The 18,199-nt window shown below is 39.1% G+C and overlaps 1 protein-coding gene across 10 annotated transcripts in view; it reads right to left on the reverse strand.

Annotated features, from left to right (window-relative positions):
* The window catches only part of LOC126764053 (uncharacterized), a 917,515-nt gene that overhangs the window by 605,882 nt on the left and 293,434 nt on the right, over positions 1-18,199 (reverse strand). For all 10 annotated transcript variants that reach the window (XM_050481799.1, XM_050481798.1, XM_050481800.1 and 7 more), the window contains one exon: positions 647-798. In XM_050481799.1, coding sequence (XP_050337756.1) covers positions 647-798 — 152 coding nt within the window. The remainder of the gene's footprint in view (positions 1-646; positions 799-18,199) is intronic.

Below are 18,199 nucleotides of genomic sequence, written 5' to 3' on the forward strand. Positions count from 1 at the left end.
CTAGAGTAGTGAGAGTGTAAGAGCCTTCGTGTCGCTGCTACGCACACATGCAAGGGTTTCTAATTACGTCGCTTGATGCTTAAATTTGTTGGCATTATTTTGCTGAAATTTTTTTTTTCGTCGCTATATCCGGTTGAATTCTGAAAAATTTCGTCGGTATAAGCGGTTAGTCGCTAAAAGCGGAGACATACTAAACGGAGGCCCTTTCATATAAGTTTGTATGGGGACCAACCAAGCCATCGAGTTTTCGTCGCAATAACCGGACGGACACTATAAGCGGAGTCGTTATAACCGGATTAGTTATGGAACTTTATAGGTTTTGGGTTAATGGCGATTTGTGGGCGTGGCAATGGTCCGATTACGCCCATCTCCGAACTCGAACTTTGTTTTGTATTAAAAAACCTACATACCAAGTTTCATCGAGACATCTAAATTTTAGTTTTAGGTTATACGTACAACCGTAGGTGAACAAAACTATGAAACTCTGTAGCAACTGGTTGCAAGAGTATAAAAATTACAGATAGTAACGTATTAAAAATGGCCGAAACGACACTCATATCATCCCTATTGGAAAACTGTTATTATTAGTGACATTTAAAATTCTGTTTAAACTTCAGTATATCCTGATTTACAATATGCCACTCACCTCCAAATGGGAATCCAAAATGCGTGGTCCGTTATTTGATTTCTAGCAATATCACTATTTTCGCAGATGAGGTAATAGTAGCAAGAATAATTATCAGATGTACTGGAAAATAGTTTAAGTAATCGCAAGGATTTTTGTGCAATAATATCTAGCTGTAATTAAAAATACGAACAATACATTAATTTTTTTTATAACCACAATATATATGAATATTTTTAAGCTCACAAAACAAAGTTGGCTTTTCAAACTTTAAAAATTTCCGCGACAAAATTATTATTATCAGAAACTTTTTTTTTACTTTTATTGAAAAAATTCCAAATTGCAAATCACTACGTTTAATTATCTATTTGAGATAATCAAACTTTGCCGCAGAAATTTTTAAAGCTTGAAAAGTCAACTTTCTGAATATGTGATGGTTATTTTTGAGAAACGAAAATTAAATGGTGAAATTTTAGTTTGAATGAAAATTCCTATGTTAAGTGAATGGGAACCTAAAATATTAACCAGACACAGAATATTTTTAACACATCAGGTACTAAACCTTGAATAGCTGTCCACAAAAAGAATAGCGGATATAAGTAGTTTCATCGAAGGCACAAAGTGGTTTGAACATAAAGGTGAAACGAGATGGAGAGTTTGTAAAAGTCCGCTGAAAGTGCATCAAAATGGCATACCCACCACTAATTGAGCCCAAAGTGGCAGCACTCCTACCCACCTACTAAAAGAACGATAAATCAGTAAATAAATGCGACATTAAATTTTAACCCTAGATTCAGGTGAAACCCCATTTCTCTTCATTCCTACGTTCCAGTGGAAACATAGACGAAATCGCACTAAAAGTACGCATACTCTTCATGTAACACAATTTTAAATTCTATCTGGCCATTTACTTTTCATGTATGCAAATCAATAAAACTTTGCACGAATAGTGCCTTTACGATATACCACTTTGGGAGCTAACGTTGTCAAAATCGGACTGCAACTGTTAAAGCCACCATTTATCGAGGTTCTATAGCGAACAGATCTGAACAAAGCTCAAGGTGTACTGCCTTTGTCGTAAAACATACAAAGACAGCAACATACCCTTTTCTAAATGAATAAGGTCTTAACATCGAGGCCTTTATCTGGAAAGGTCCAGCAAAATGAAAAGCATAATTGCAGCTATATAAAATGCTATAGAAAAACCGGCACTCACCTTTGACGACTTCGAGAAAAAAGCTTAAAAACGTTGACACTTGAAGCGGTTGGGAGCCAGCGAATATGTATGCGCACGGACCGTAAACGAAAGAGGCCTGGCGCCGTCCGTCGGTCCCTTTTGTTGAATATGTGTGGTGTGTTAAGGATGGGATGAAACGGATGGTGCGCATGATGCCGATGTGTTGAGTAGATGTGTGTAGTGTGGTGTGAAGATATGGTGTGGATGTGGTGTGTATGTGTGGGGTGTAGCTATGTTTTATTTAGAGGGGGGCGCAGAAGCTCATTTAACCTTCCAGGCCCCCCTAAACGACTGTTTAGCCTAGAAGGAGCTACAGCTGTTGCAGCGTTGCCACAACGCTGCTCAGACCCGTAGATCGACGAGGTGGTGGTCCAGGCTGTCGACGCCGCAAAGGGGTTCCGCTCCGCTAGTGTGCGCCACGAGCTGCGGATTGGAATCGGGGTATGAGGCCGCGATGGATGGATGGCCGATTCAATTCGCGTGCTGCGCTGCGAAGTAGGCCTGTGGCGTATTTGGCACAGCCCTCGTGACTCACACGCTGCAGTCACATGTGCATGTGACAGGTAGTTATGGCAATGCCCGTGGGCCTGGGCAACTTGCTGCCGTTGCACGGGTCGCATACCCCTAAATATGCCACAATGGTGCAGGCGATGTGGGCGCCGACAGATGGGACACCTTAGGGTCTCCGAAGTTCTTGATGGTTGTGGTGGTGGTCGAGTGCCACCACGAGGTGCGGATTGAAGGACCGCTGCAGGCGCGGTTGCCGGTACAGGTGCCGGCGTTGTTGCAACCACAGTTCGGGGCGCTGGTGTGGGCCCGGTGCGTGGCGCATTGGTAGCCCGAGCGGTTGGCGTGGTTGTAACTGGCGTATCTACCTCCATCGAAATCTGTATAGAGAAGATTGTTGATTGTCTCAGAAAACAGGAGTGCAAGCCGAGCAGAAAATCGTTCGGCTGTCTGTTGTGATTGCAGCTTCTCGACGTCGAACCTTCCGTGTGTTTGTTGGCGTGCGTTTTTTGCTGCACAGAGGCGGGTGCGAATCTTAGCTGCAACAAGATAGTGGTCCGAGTCGATGTTAGGACCTCGGAGCGCACGCACATCTAAAACACTGGAGACGTGTCTTCCGTCTATCACAACATGATCGATCTGGTTGGTAGTTTTTCGATCCGGAGACAGCTAGGTAGCTTGATGAATCGTCTTATGCTGGAATCTAGTACTACAGATAACCACATTTCGGGACCCGGCGAAGTCAATCAGCCTCAACCCATTTGGGGAAGTTTCGTCGTGGAGGCTGAATTTACCGACCGTAGTACCAAAGATACCTTCTTTGCCCACCCTGGCGTTAAAGTCGCCAAGCTCGATTTTGACATCGTGGCGGGGGCAGCTCTCATAAGCGCGCTCCAAGCGCTCATAAAAGGCATCTTTGGTCACTTCGTCCTTCTCTTCCGTCAGGGCGTGGACGCAAATCAGCGATATGTTGAAGAACCTCGCTTTGATGCGGATTGTGGCTAGACGTTCATTCACCGGAGTGAATGATACTACTTGGCGACGGAGTCTCTCTCCCACCACGAATCCAACTCCAAACTTGCGCTCCTTTATATTGCCACTGTAGTAAATGTCACAAGGACCTTCTCGTCTCTGTCCTCGTCCCGTCCATCGCATTTCTTGGACGGTGGTGATGTCAACCTTTATTTTCGCGAGGACATCAACCAGCTGGGCGGCGGCACCTTCCCAATTAAGGGTCCGGACATTCCAGGTGCATGCCCTCAAATCGTAGCCTTTATTTCGTTTGCCACGGTCGTCATCAAAAAGGGGGTCTCTCATCCGAGGCTGTCGTTTAGATTTCATTGGGGGGGCTTTTTACGTGGCGGGTCCCAAACCCAGCGAACAACCCTATGTAGGGAATGTTTCGCCTTCTCACATTAGCTCGCCTTTGAACGGATGTTTTTTAGGCTACCCAGAGGATACTTGGTCAAAGACCGGAAGTAGTAAGCTGCTTGAGTCATGTGTAAAAGAATCGTTTCTGGCCACTCCCACGTGAATGGCGATCCGAGAACTTTCATCACTTGCGTGAACTTCTACACATAACTCCATCCTCCCAGCCAAGTAGTCTCTAGTTCAGAAATTTTAATAGCTGCATTATACCCTGACATCGAGAATTCGCACGAAAATGACAATTGGTTGTGTTCTAGAACAATAGTGTCATTCAGGAATGAATGATAGTGCCAATAAAATAAACAATCTAATTATTCAACAAGTACCAGACAAATAAAAAAATACAAATTCATAGACACCTTGACCAATAACGAATACGCAGTCCATTATCCCCAGAAGTTTTTAATTGATCAAACGCTTCTGGACTGCCACCACATGAAGAAACTTTAAAAATTGGAATTCAAATTATGCTTTTGAAGCATTGTAATGGGATAAGGCTGTTTATTAAGGAATTGAAGGACAATTTAATTTTAGCAACCATTATCACCGGCCAAGCAGCTGGTCAAAAGAATAAGCATCAAATATTTTTTACTGACTCAATAAATTGATTTTCAGGAGCAGAGAAAGTAAATTATTAGAAAAGGACAGTTTTAACTTAAGAAGCAGGCTGCTACTTTATAATAAAAAAGTTGTTTTTAGAAAATTTTGAATCTTTATAAATTTAACAAAAAATTGTATTATAATAAGAATATAAATATCTGTTTTTAAATTATATACATGTACCATATACACCATATTTGAATAAACAAGTTTGAAAATGGGGTTGTTGGGGGATTGTTGATTATTAATCTATCATACAATGATGAATGGGTCGTCGTATTGAGCGACCGTTATTGATAGTTTTCGCCAGTTTATTATTTTTTAATGGTTTGTTATTAGCGTATTTCTCGTTTTAGTGTTTAATTTAGTAATTTTATTATATCGCGATATTATCGGTTCGTTTTTTTTCGGTTTTCGGGTTCGCGGTCGTCGGTGATTGGCAAAAAGCACAGCTCCACGAGCGGTCTGGTTAGTGTTCCGTTTTGCGTATGGAGATCCACGACCCGTATGTGACCGTCGGAGCCATAATGTAGCTTTTCTATGCGACCTAGCTGCCACTCGGTAGGGGGTAGACAATCATCATGAATTAGGACACAGTCTCCAAGTTTAGGCGCTTGTTCAGGAGTCTTCCAGCGGTATCTTTTGTGGAGATCCTTTATGTATTCGTCCTTCTATCGGCGGCTGAAATCATGATGGAAAATTTTAATTCGTTCCCATCGATTTAATAGAGATAGCGACTCCACGCCTGACTCAGGAATGGCCAGGATGGGTGCTCCTTTTAGAAAATGCCCTGGAGTTAAGGCGATGAAATCAGAGGGGTCTTGCGATAGTTCTGTGAGTGGCCGTGAATTGAGAACGACTTCAATTCGATTTAATAACGTTGTGAACTCTTCGTAATTGAATTTAAAATTTCCAGCTACCCGTTTGAAATGGGATTCAAAGCTTTTCACAGCTGATTCCCCTAAACCGCCCATACGAGGAGCGTTTGGGGGTATGAATTGCCAATTGATACCTTGAGGGACGTACTTTTGTACGATGTCGGGTGACACTTGTCTTAAAAAATCAAGAAATTGCTTTTCTGTAGCTGGTTGAGCTCCAATAAAGGTTTTGCGATTATCGCTCATGATTTTTGAAGGGTAGCCACGTCGAGCGACGAAGCGAGCAAAAGCCGCGAGAAAAGCCTCCGTCGTCAGATTACTACATAGCTCAAGATGTACTGCCTTTGCCGTGAAACATACAAAGACAGCCACATAGCCTTTCATGAGAGTGGGAGACTTTAACATGGAAGCCTTTACCTGGAAAGGCCCAGCAAAATCAACACCTGTTGTGGTGAAAGGCAGAGCGAAATTGCAGCGTTCAGGTGGAAGTGCTGCCATAATCTGCGTTCGCATCTTCTGTTTGTGCATAGTGCAAGTCTTGCACGTGAAGATGCACTTCTTGATTTGTGGCTTAAGACGGGGGATATAATACTCCTGATGTACCATATGTTGCATGAGGCGATGTTCGGCGTGTAGCATTAAGATGTGGATGTAATGGAGGAATAATGTGGCAAATGGTAACTTCTCTGGAATTATTATGGGGTGGCGTTCATTGTATTTTAGGCTCGAAATAGCGAGCCGACCATTGGCACGAAGCAGACCTTTCGTGTCCAGAAATGGGTTTAGAACTAAGAGTGAGCTCTTTTTATCAATCGGCTTCGATTCTCCTAGTAGTGATGTATCGCGGCTGAAGTAGCGCGCTTGTGTATATGCTATTAGTGCGACCTTTGCCTTTTGTAACTCTAGGTGCGTCACTGTGTTGCATGGGAAATTATGTGATCCTTTTACTTTGCTTTTGAGTTGCCCGACAAATTTGAACATATAAGCAACTACTCTGAGAGCTTTTGGAAACGATGAAAATCGTTCAAGGATGTCGGCATCCTCCAATAATGTGTGAAAGGTGGCGATTTTTCGACCTTCTGGTGCGATAATGTTGCGCATGGGGGATTGTGGCCAAGAATCAGGAGATTCTATCAACCATCGGGGTGACACCTCCACCAGAGGGTGGTGGTGTCAAGGTGCAGTGGCTTGCACCCTCTTGTACCTAGATCGGCAGGATTGTCAGCACTGGCTACGTGACGCCAAGTGGCTGGTGCTACTAGGACAAGTATTTGAGACGTTCGGTTAGAAATATTCGTCTTCCATACATGTGGTGGTGTTTCCAACCAGGCTAGTACAATTTCTGAATCGGGCCACATATATAGTTTGCATTTTGTCATGTTTAAATGCATTTACACCCTGGCTACTAATTTGGAAAGTAGTAGTGCGCCACATAACTCAAGTCGTGGGAGACTTATAGTTTTCAAAGGTGCCACCTTAGCTTTTGCTACTAATAAGTGGCTTGTGGTCGTGGTGTCGCTTTGCGTGCGCACATAGATAGTAGCGCAGTATGCCTTTTCAGAGGCGTTACAGAAGCCATGTAACTCGACTTTGTGATCGGGGGAGTAATTTACCCATCGCGGAATTTGAATCTGAGAAATATCATTCAGATTGTTTGCGAACTGGGACCATTTTTCTAAGCGAAGAGGTTTCACTCGTATTAAGATTTTCGCTTGGATCATAATGGGCGAAAGCCATCCTGCGGGGTCGAAAAGTTTTGCCACCGAGGATAAAATCTGTCTTTTTGTGATGGCTGATAGTGCGGATATGGACTCTGTTGTGTATGAGAACTGGTCCGATATCGCATTCCATTGGATGCCTAATGTTTTTGTTGTACTTTCCTTTTCGAATATAGGGAAGTGTCCAACAAATCTTCATTTTTAATATTTTTGAGTATATTTGGGTGATTTGCCGTAATCTTTTTTAAAGGAAACCCTGCGGATTTGAGAGCTTTTATTACCTGTGATAAGGCCTCGTATGCTTGTGGAAGGGTGTGACTCCCAGACAAAATATCGTCTACATACGTTTGAGTTTTCAACACTTCAGTTGCCAGAGGAAATTCTGAACTTGTGTTGTCTGCCAATTCGTGGAGTGTTCGAATGGCTAGATTTGGTGCACAGTTAACGCCAAATGTAACTGTTTTTAGTTTGAAGTCGTGTAAAAGACTGGTGGGGGATCTTCGGAACATAATACGTTGAAAATCGTGGTCGTCTTTATGTACGACTATTTGCCGATACATTTTCTGAACGTCCCCATTGAATACGTATTTGAATATACGCCAATTTAATATCAGAAGCATTAAATGTGGTTGGAATTTGGGTCCCGTAAATAGGATATCATTTAGGGAATTCCCTGAACTAGTGGGTTTCGAGGCATTAAAAACAACTCTTACCTTTGTTGTTTTTTTGCCTGGCTTCACTACTACGTGATGTGGCAGATAAAAAGAGTAGTATTTGCCGTTGACGATTTTCTCGCCTGGGGTCACTTCCTCCATGTGATCTAAATGGTGGTATTCTTCCTCAACTTGAGTTGTCAATGTTGTAACTGGTTCCGCAACTAGTCCACTTAGGACCCATCCGAAAAAGAAATTTTTAGCCAGAAGTGTATTTGTGATTTTCTCAATACCTTCGAGTATTATCTGTGGTATGAGATCGCTGCCTAATAGAAGATCTATTTGAGCGGGGGTGTTGCAGTTTGGGTCTGCTAGCTTTAGGTGTGAAACCTTTAACCAATGCTTGCTATTTATATGATAGCTGGGTAACATATTGGTTAATTGCGTAAGACAATAGCTTCTGTTTGTATGCGCTTATCCGCTTTGGGGGAAAAGAGGGTTAAGGGGCAGATTTTATTTGAGTTTTGAACAACTTTTCCGCCCATTCCCGTGATTTCAAAGTTGGCCAGTTTTGTTGGTAACTTTAGCCTGTTTTGTGCCCTAGCATCATTTATAGCGTATGGTCGTTGTGATCCTTGGTCTATTAAGGCTCTGAGTTTAAACAGTTCTCCTCGGTGTTCGATGGAGACAACTGCTGTGGGTAACAGTACCCTACTGTGATTTTCGCTATGTAGGGTTGGGGTTTTCATCGCCTTTGAGCAGCATGGTGCTTCTTGGCAGTTTTCAGAATTTGTTGTGGCAACTAATCCTGTTGCTCGTTTTACGTTTGCGCTATTTGGGGGTGAGCTGGAAAAATTGGTTATATGTAACATAGAGTGATGTCTTTTATGGCAATAAACGCAATTAAATTTGCTTTCGTAATCTTTAAGCGTAGCGCAGGTGACAGACAGTTGGTACATACATAATTTTTTCGTTCTTACGAAATGTTTTCGATCGCTAACATTCATTTTTTTGAATTTTTCGCATGATTTTAGCTTGTGACCTTCTCTACAAAGTTCGTATGACGTTTGCTTATATTGTTCAGAAGTGAACGATTGATTTTTTAAAAAGCTTCTATTTAAATTATTGTGGCTTGGGGTCTGTTGAAGCTTCTATTGAGGTCGTTTTGAACGTTTTTCGTTCTGACTAGTTTTTTATCTACCCTTTCTGCAATTTCATATTTTGTAGTAAGAAATTATTTCAATTGCTGCCACGTTGGGCACTTTCTTCGCGATGAGAGCGGTTGCTCCCACAAAAGTAACGATTTTTCTGGTAATGCAGCTGTGCATATGTTTAGTCCAGAGTTTCTTAAACGTTTTTGACGGTTCTGCTTTTTGTTTTGCGATTTGTATCTGGAACATTTTTTTTTAGCAACTGTTTCCTGTGACTCAATTTCGGAAGAACTACATACTCGCAGTAACTTCAGACGGATAAAAATGTTCTCTGAACTGCCGCTAAATGGATCTCAAGTACTATCATCGCTTATATTGGTTGTTTCCATTAAAGCTATTAAAGTGGCATTGTGTTCTAAGTTTGGGCACGTCATGTCATTGAAACAGCAACAACAAAAATTAAGTATTTCATAAAATAACCTGCGAGGGTTAAATTTATATAGTTTTAATTTCATGATAGTAATTTTGTGCAATGAATCTAGCAAACAATCACGTTTGTTTGCTAACTCATCTTTTACATTGTGGCACTTATAACTACCCAATGTCAGCACACACTAAGTAAACTTTATTTAAACTTCATTTTATCAATATGACCACAGTAACGAATTTTCCATCATAATGGAAACAATACGATATAACACAGTAGAATAAACTTACCTAATGAAACTAAAGAGTGATAAACCTAAATAACACGTGACTTAAACAAACCGTTATATGTTGTAAATAGGCACAATTCAAAATGTTACACTTCATGTGATACACTAAAGAACCAATTTGATAAAACACTTGGAGACAACTAAAAATGTAACTCTTAAGTTGAGTCGAAAGAAGTCATTTTGAAAACAAAGAGAGAGTCATAACGGTTTTTTTAACGAAAGACTAGACAAATCACTGAACGATTTTTACAGTGGGTAGAGATGACCACTGCACATTATTTTCTTGCAAAAAACTAAAATTTGGAAATTTTGAGTTCTTACACTTTAACGTAACAAGTGCGATATATATACTAATTACTTATGTACATACATACATATATCAAAACATAATTTGTGGTCAGTGTGTGCGGTTCTGTTAATACAATTTTTAATTTGTATTATTTCAAAAATCTATTTGAAACATTGCTATAGAAATATTAATTTTCAATCATATACCTGTTAGACAAAACTTTAAGCTAAAAGCTTCAAGCTCAATTCAAATTAATGCAATGGTCAAATCAAGAGAGGTTTTTTTTTTTTCTCCAAAATTATTTTATTTATTGTATCTGCTTTTTCTGAAAGCCTAACAATTAGTAATAAAATCTTAAATCTATTTAAAAACAAGTAAGGAAGGGCTAAGTTCGGGTGTCACCGAACATTTTATACTCTCGCATGATAAAGTGATAATCGAGATACTGTTATTAGCAACTTTTTTGCGAGAGTATAAAAATGATGCCCTCTGAATTACATGAAAATGTCTGAGAGATTTACCGATATTTTCGGTGAAAAATTAGGTTATGTTAGGTTAGGCACTGAGTTCTTCGTGTTCGATATCAGGGACCTTGAAAAGTTATAATCCGATCACGACAATTTTTCCACAAGGGTTACCTCAGCTCCAACACCATATTTGTGTAAAGTTTTATTCCGCTATCATCATTGGTTCCCAAAATAGCGTTATATTGGAAGAAGGCGTAGTTGTGAACCGATTTCACCCATATTTCTTACATGTCATCAGGATGTTGAGAAAATATTATATACCGAATTTCATTGAAATCGGTGAGTAGTTCCTGAGATATGGTTTTTGGTCCATAAGTGGGCGAGGTCACGCCCATTTTCAATTTTTAAAAAAAGCCTGGGTGCAACTTCCTTCTGCAATTTCTTCCGTAAAATTTAGTGTTTCGGACGTTTTTCGTTAGTCGGTCAACGCACTTTTAGTGATTTTCAACATAACCTTTGTATTGGAGGTGGGCGTGGTTATTATCTGATTTCTTCCATTTTTGAACTGTATATGGAAATGCCTGAATAGGGAACGACTCTGTAGAGTTTGGTTGACATAGCTGTAGTAGTTTCCGAGATATGTACAAAAAACTTAGTAGGGGGCGGGGCCACGCCCACTTTTCCAAAAAAATTACTTCCAAATATGCCCCTCCCTAATACGAGCCTTTGTGCCAAATTTCATTTTAATATCTTTATTTATGGCTTAGTTATGACAGTTTATAGGTTTTCGGTTTCCGCCATTTTTTAACCTTCTTATGGAGCCAAGGAATACGTGTACCAAGTTTCATCATGATATCTCAATTTTTACTCAAGTTACAGCTTGACGGACGGACAGACGGACGGACAGAAGAACGGACGGACAGACAGACATCCGGATTTCAACTCTACTCGTCACCCTGATCACTTTGGTATATATAACCCTATATTTGACTCTTTTAGTTTTAGGACTTACAAATAACCGTTATGTGAACAAAACTAGAATACTCTCCTTAGCAACTTTGTTGCGAGAGTATAACTAAACAGACTCAAGCAAGTGATTGAGCTGTTTTGGTGATACGTCGCTCTTTAATACGCAGGCATATCTCTTCTTTTAAGTCGTGTTTGATCGCAGGAATGTACCAAAGCATTAGCCAAAGGGTTCGGGTGATCTCGAAGTTTAGATATATATTTAATTCTGCTGTCTTCTACTTCTTTTTTTACCATAGGAATACCAAGGTCTTTATGGATATTTTCGTTACGCATATACCATGGTGAACACGTGGTTGTTCTAAGCATTTTTGATTGGAACCTTTGTATTAGATCAATATTAGTTGCACAGGTCGTACCCCACAGTTGAATGCCATACATCCAAATCGGCTTTATGACCGCATTATATAAAAGCACTTTGTTGTCTAGGCTAAGTTTGGAGTTTTTATTTAAAAGCCAATTTAAATTTGCAGCTCTAATCTTCATACATGTTATTTTACTAGAGATATGTTTTCTCCACGTGAGCCTCCTATCTAGGTGAATACCAAGATATGTTACTTCGTTCGCTTGTGGTACTAAAATATTGTTTATTTTTACTGCCGGGCATATCTTTGGTCTTAGCGAAAATGTAATATGCTTATACTTCTGTTCGTTCACGTTTATACGCCAGTTCGCCAGCCATTCTTCGACAGAACTTAAATGCTTCGCTAATATTCGTGATGCTGAAATGTGGCATTTGTTACGGCTCACTATAGCTGTGTCATCCGCAAAAGTTGAAGTTGATACATTATTAGCTATTGGAAGATCTGCTGTATATATGATGTATAGTGTTGGGCCCAAAACACTGCCCTGGGGTACACCAGCCCTTATCTGTCGTTCATCAGATATGAAATCTCCCACTTTTACCATAAATTTTCTATTTTTTAAGTAAGACTCCAAGGTTTTATACAATTCTAAAGGTAGAATTTTTTTAATCTTATATAAAAGACCTTCGTGCCACACCTTATCAAATGCTTGAGCTACATCTAGAAATATTACTGAGCAGTACTCCCTGTGCTCAAATGCTTTCCTTACATCGTTAGTAATTCTATTTACTTGCTCTATTGTGCCATGTTTCGCACGAAATCCGAATTGATGCGTTGGTATTGTATTATTTTCATGAAGGAAAGGAGTTATCTTTGATAGTAATACTTTTTCAAATACTTTTGAAAGACAGGGTAGAAAACTGATTGGTCTGTATGAAGACGGCTGTGTTAAGTCTTTTCCAGGTTTATCTATCAAGATAATCTGCGACTTTTTCCATGAAATTGGATAATATCCGAAACTAAGAATTGCATTGAAGAGCAAAGAGAGCACATCTACAGCAATAATTGGTAACCCAATTAGCATCTTTGGGGAAATTTTATCATGTCCCGGCGACTTTTTTGGATTAAGTTCTTTGATGATACCAATGATTACAGAAGGTGAAGTCATAAGAGACTCGAGCGACTCTTTAGCTGTGTTGGGTAAGATTGACAGCTTAAAGTTGTTCTTTGGCAAATTGGGTTGAAATACCTTTTCTAGGTGATTTGCAAAGCAATTAGCCTTTTCCTCGTCACTTCGAGCCCAATTTCCACCCAAGTCTCGTATAGGCATGTTGGAGTCAGTTGGTGGCTTCATGGACTTTTGGGCTTTCCAAAGGGAATTTTGCTTGTTTGAATTTGAACACAGCTTCTTTATATACATTTCTGTGTCCATTTCTTCCTCACGTTTGAGCGCTTTTCTTAATTTACGTACAGCAGTTTTCAATTGAAGCTGAGTGGAGGGGGAGCGATTTCTCTGCCATTCACGTCTTGCACGTCTTTTTTCATTTACAAGCATTTCTATTTCTTTATTAGAGATTTTTCTGAAACCACGCGGATTATAGCTTTTGTTTGGTGTTGCTAAGACAGCTGCGATGGTTATTAAATCATTGACTTCTCTTATGCTTTCGTCAATATCTCTTCCTGTATTTATTTTGTACTCCATATTAATGTGGCTACTGACGTATTTTTTATATTTTAGCCAATTCGTTTTATAAGAAGTTAGACCCACCTTTGGATTAACGAATATGGGTTGTTCACATAACTTTATTAGTACAGGAGAGTGATCAGAAGATAGATCAGTACATGTATCAGCTATTATAAGCGATTTATCTATATTTTTGATTATAGCAAAATCAATTAAATCTGGTATTTTTTTACGATCACTAGGCCAATACGTCGGCTTGCCAGGAGATATTACTTGAAGGTTATTGTGCCTATTTATAACAGTTTAATACAGCTGTCGTCCTTTCGGATTAATAAGACGTGAGCCCCAGTACGTGTGTTTTGCGTTGTAATCTCCACCTGCTAGAAATCTTTGACCTAGTGTTCCAAAAAAGTCTTTAAATTCGATTTCTGTAATTTTAAAACGAGGTGGACAGTATATAGCCGTAAGGTTTAAGTCGCAACCCCGATTTTTTAATGATATTGTTGTAGCTTGTAACTGTGGTGTAGCATGAGATTCTAGAGCATAGTGGTTTAAACGATTTCTAATCAACACTGCCACCATGCGCTTTACCATCCGGATGATTTGTAACATATAGTCTAAAACCTGGTATACTGAAATTATTTTTATTTGTTAGATGAGTTTCTGAAATAAGCATTACATCTATATTCTTTTCAGACAGAAATCTGATAATCTCTAATTTATATTGGTTAACACCGTTAGCATTCCATATACAGATATTTAGTAAGCTCATTTTTTACTTAATAAATTTTGCAGCATTTGATTTTGTGATTTTATTAAATCTTGGATCATGTTTTGCATAGTAGACATAAATTGTGTCATACACTGTGTAAGATTTATAATCATAGTTTCAATGCCTCCATTTGGAGGATTTTGCGGCAGTTGCATTTGCACAGTGTTGCCTTTCACCACATTTGCATAGCTTCCTTGCATATTATTAGTGTTAGAAGTAATAGGATTTGAACTTTTTTCTGAGGTTGCTATAATTTCATTACGGGGTGTTTGTAACATTTGATTACGACGTGCTTGAATGCCCTGTGACAACTTCGATTTCAAATCTTTATATACAGGGCAACCTCTGTAGTTAGCAGTATGATTTCCTCCGCAATTGCTGCATTTTTTATTTAATTCTTCTTTCTTAAGGGTGCATTTGGAAGTGGGATGTAAATCACCACATACCACACAAACACTGCGTAGAGTGCAGTATGATTTAGTATGCCCATATTCTTGGCAGTTAGTACATTGTACCGGACCGTTTCTTTTATGTGGTTCTTCCACTGTTACTCTACGATGCAGCAAATATTTCAAATTATATATTGGATGGGTCTCATTTTTTTTAAGTTGATTCGAACTCGGCAACAATTCAATTTTAAACATCGGCTGTGGTACTTTGTTTCTATTAAATATATTTACAACTGTTTTAATTCCAAAACCACATTCTTCCAATGCTTCTTTTTTAACTTCACTAGAGTCTACGGCGGGCTCTATACCCTTGATTACAACAACTAGGCCCTTAGAGCTCTTCAGTTGATACGAATAATAATTTTTGTTTTTATTTGACAGAAATTTAACTATGTTCATAAAACGTTTTTCAGTGTAGGACTGAATTTTTGTTTCATCTATATTGCCTTTTTTCAAAGGCACTATATGGAAATTGTTATTACCTACAATTTTACTTAATTCAGCAACGAGAGCATTACTGCTACGTTCGCGCAAATATATTGGAGGTGGTTTGGCATTAACGACTGTGGTGGTACCCTTTGCATTGTCGTCTGATCCATTGCTTAGTAAGGCAAACCGATTGCCATTTAAAAACTCCGCTTTATTCTTGATTGGTGTACCGCCTTGAAATTTCTTGGGATTCACCGCTGACTTTGAAGGACTTAATTTCCTTTTTATATTAATGTAGCGGTCAATGCCAGTTTGTACAGACTGGCCTTTTTTTATTGGTACATTCTCACCTTGCTTTATGTTGTTCTTCGCTGCCTGCGTACTTGCTGGTACCTGCTTAGTTGTTGGTGTGATCACGTTTGCTGCTGGTCGTTGTTGACTGCCGTTCTCTTCTGCTTTTGTTTTTGTAAGCTCTGCTTATGGTGCTGCTCAGTTGATCGCTGCGATGACTCATCCTTCTCACCGTTGCCTTGTTTGTTGGTAGGAGCTGAACTCGCAGGCTCGACAAAGCTGAAGTAGGCATTCAGAGAATGCCTATGGCCTTGTTGGTGGGGCTGCGCTGCGCTCATGCTTTTGTATTTTTGTTTGTTTTATTTCCCACTTATTATTTGTTATTTTATTATGTTTATTGTTTGTAAACAATTTATGATTTTTTATGTTTTGATTTGTACTTTCGGCGTTATTGGCTAACGCTTGCACTTAATGCACTTTTTTTTAATATTTGTTTATTTGGTTTTATTTTTATTTTTGTTTTTTTTTTTTTCGAAAGTTTCTACGGAGTGCATGAAAACACGTCCGTTTAGATTGAAATGGCTCGAATCGACTTCCAGTTTTTTTTATGACCTTTTAAATTTTCCTTATCTTGATGTTTTTCGCTTAGTTGTAAAAATGGCTGATGAAGAACCATATTAACCAACATTAGACGGTTATAGCAGCACGTTCACTATAACATAAGAAAAAAATTTAAAAGGTCATAAAAAAAGCTACACGGCCAAACCTTTTGAGGTGTAAAACAACAAAGATTTAAAAGGTCATAAAAAATCGAGATTTATTGAGGGTTTTACTGAGTACCATCAGTGATAGATTTATCCCCAGATTAGCTCTTGTACTGTGTAACTGAGCAAATAAGCACAAGATTTAAAGACCTAGATCATTTACTGACATCACGGATGATCAGACATATTTTGAATATAAAACTAGAAAGTGTATCGTCAAGCGATTCGATTTTAAATTACGAAAATTCTAAGCTGGCTTGGGTTGCACTGGCCGAAAGATACGAAAATGGAAGAGTTATAATAGAAAACCCAATTAAAACTTTATTGGCAGCCAGGTGCGATACAGTGACTAATTCAGTGGTACACACGTACTGATCGAGTCGTTGTCGAGCCAATTAACATCACGCAGATTATAACAAAACCAAATATGCCCTGCGAAAAATATTATATGATTCTAAATGCCTTTGATGCCATGCAATGCCTTTTATGTTCCAAGTATTTTAAAGATAATAGGAATAATATAGTAAAAGACATTTTGAATATTAACAAAGGTGTTTTGAAATGAAAAAAGTTGAAATTATATTCTGTCGAAAATAATTTATTTACGATTTTTCTACATTTTTTTTATGTAGCGCAACTTAATAAACATAACTTTTTGATTTCTGTTCTGGTGCGTAAATATATAGAGAAGATGGGTTTCCAATTCCATAGTCTGGCCGTGTGAAAAACATAGCATTTGATGGTGATTGTCTAGCAATTTTCCTGGATATTGAAAACTTGTATTCGATAACTACGTCATAATCAGGGTTTTACACAGTTTCGGCGCATGTTCATAATAATGACAAATCCAACTTTAAGACCAAATGATGCTGGGGCAGGCTTGGTATGGTATTTTTTAATTGACGGTTTCGTCTTCCTTTATCGATCGATTTATATGAGCGCAAACCTCCCGGAACTTGACTTTGAATCTTCCAGTTTAAATCTCTAACATCGGTAATTTTGGCAGCTAAAATTGCTCGTGCACTCAAGCTATCGCAGTTACGATAATTTGGCCAATGTTCGGATAAACATTCGTGATGAGTTCATCTTCCGTTGAAGTGAATTGACAAAACGGAAGTATCAACCGAAATTTGCCCATTTCCAATTCTTAGCGAATACAATGTAAAATGTCATCGGCAATGTCATTTTTTCGTATCCCATAATTAACGCGAATTTAAAGGCGGATATGTCGAAATGATCTTCGCGAAAAGTATGCGAACTTCAGTGGCATGCGAAGTACTATCGCATTGTCCTTCGTCTGTTTCCAGTGATTATCATGTTCCAGCAAATGCTGCTGCTGGCATGCTTCTCAAAATGTTGCACACACTGTACCATTCACAATACGCGATGACTTAAATGAAGTTGAACCGCGAGACGCAAAACAGTCGGAAAACTTTCATGAATTGCAAAAGTAAATATCCTAAAAAGCTCTTTATTGCAGTTCACATATCGACCCATTTGATACTGCTGATCTCATATCGTTCAAGGCCAATAACCGCTATGTTGCTTTCTTTGGTGACGTACTTGCAAACGTATTTGATCGATTACACTAATCTGCAATATTCAACATTGACATAAGTTTTGAATGTGAATTAAACAAAAGGGGGCGAATATGGTACGACCCATGTGTTGTCAACTTCGATGTGTTGTTAACGTCGATATTCACGCCTCTAAATGCTAAATGTTCTGCCATTGTCGTTTGGTGAGTGACGCCGATACAGTTAATATCCATCATTTCCCATTCCCGTTTCCGAAAGAAAAGCACATGAGTAGTGTTTCGTGCATTTATTGTCAAACATACAAACCAAAGTGGGATTGTAAGGTTCGCAAGGTCCATGAATCATATTGGTTTTCACCACTTCGTATAATTCTGGATCTATTTCTGAATCAGGAATTTCCGCAGAAATGATTTCATCAATTTGATCTGGTGTAATCACCATCCGCATCCAAAGAAGAATGTGTGCGTGCGGCAAACCTCTTTTTTGCTACTCAACAGAACACATTCAGCATATAACAGCATCATATATACCACAGGTTGCTTCAAGATAAAGGCCATCAAACATCGCAGCTATTGTTTAAAAAGTCGTGCTGTGATATCGTTACGATCGCTAGCTGATTGACCGCGATCCATAATTCCGCACGCATGTCATCGCATTTTGGGAGTACTTCTT

This window comes from Bactrocera neohumeralis, unplaced genomic scaffold (genome assembly GCF_024586455.1).
Source record: "Bactrocera neohumeralis isolate Rockhampton unplaced genomic scaffold, APGP_CSIRO_Bneo_wtdbg2-racon-allhic-juicebox.fasta_v2 cluster09, whole genome shotgun sequence".
Classification (NCBI taxonomy): domain Eukaryota; kingdom Metazoa; phylum Arthropoda; class Insecta; order Diptera; family Tephritidae; genus Bactrocera; species Bactrocera neohumeralis.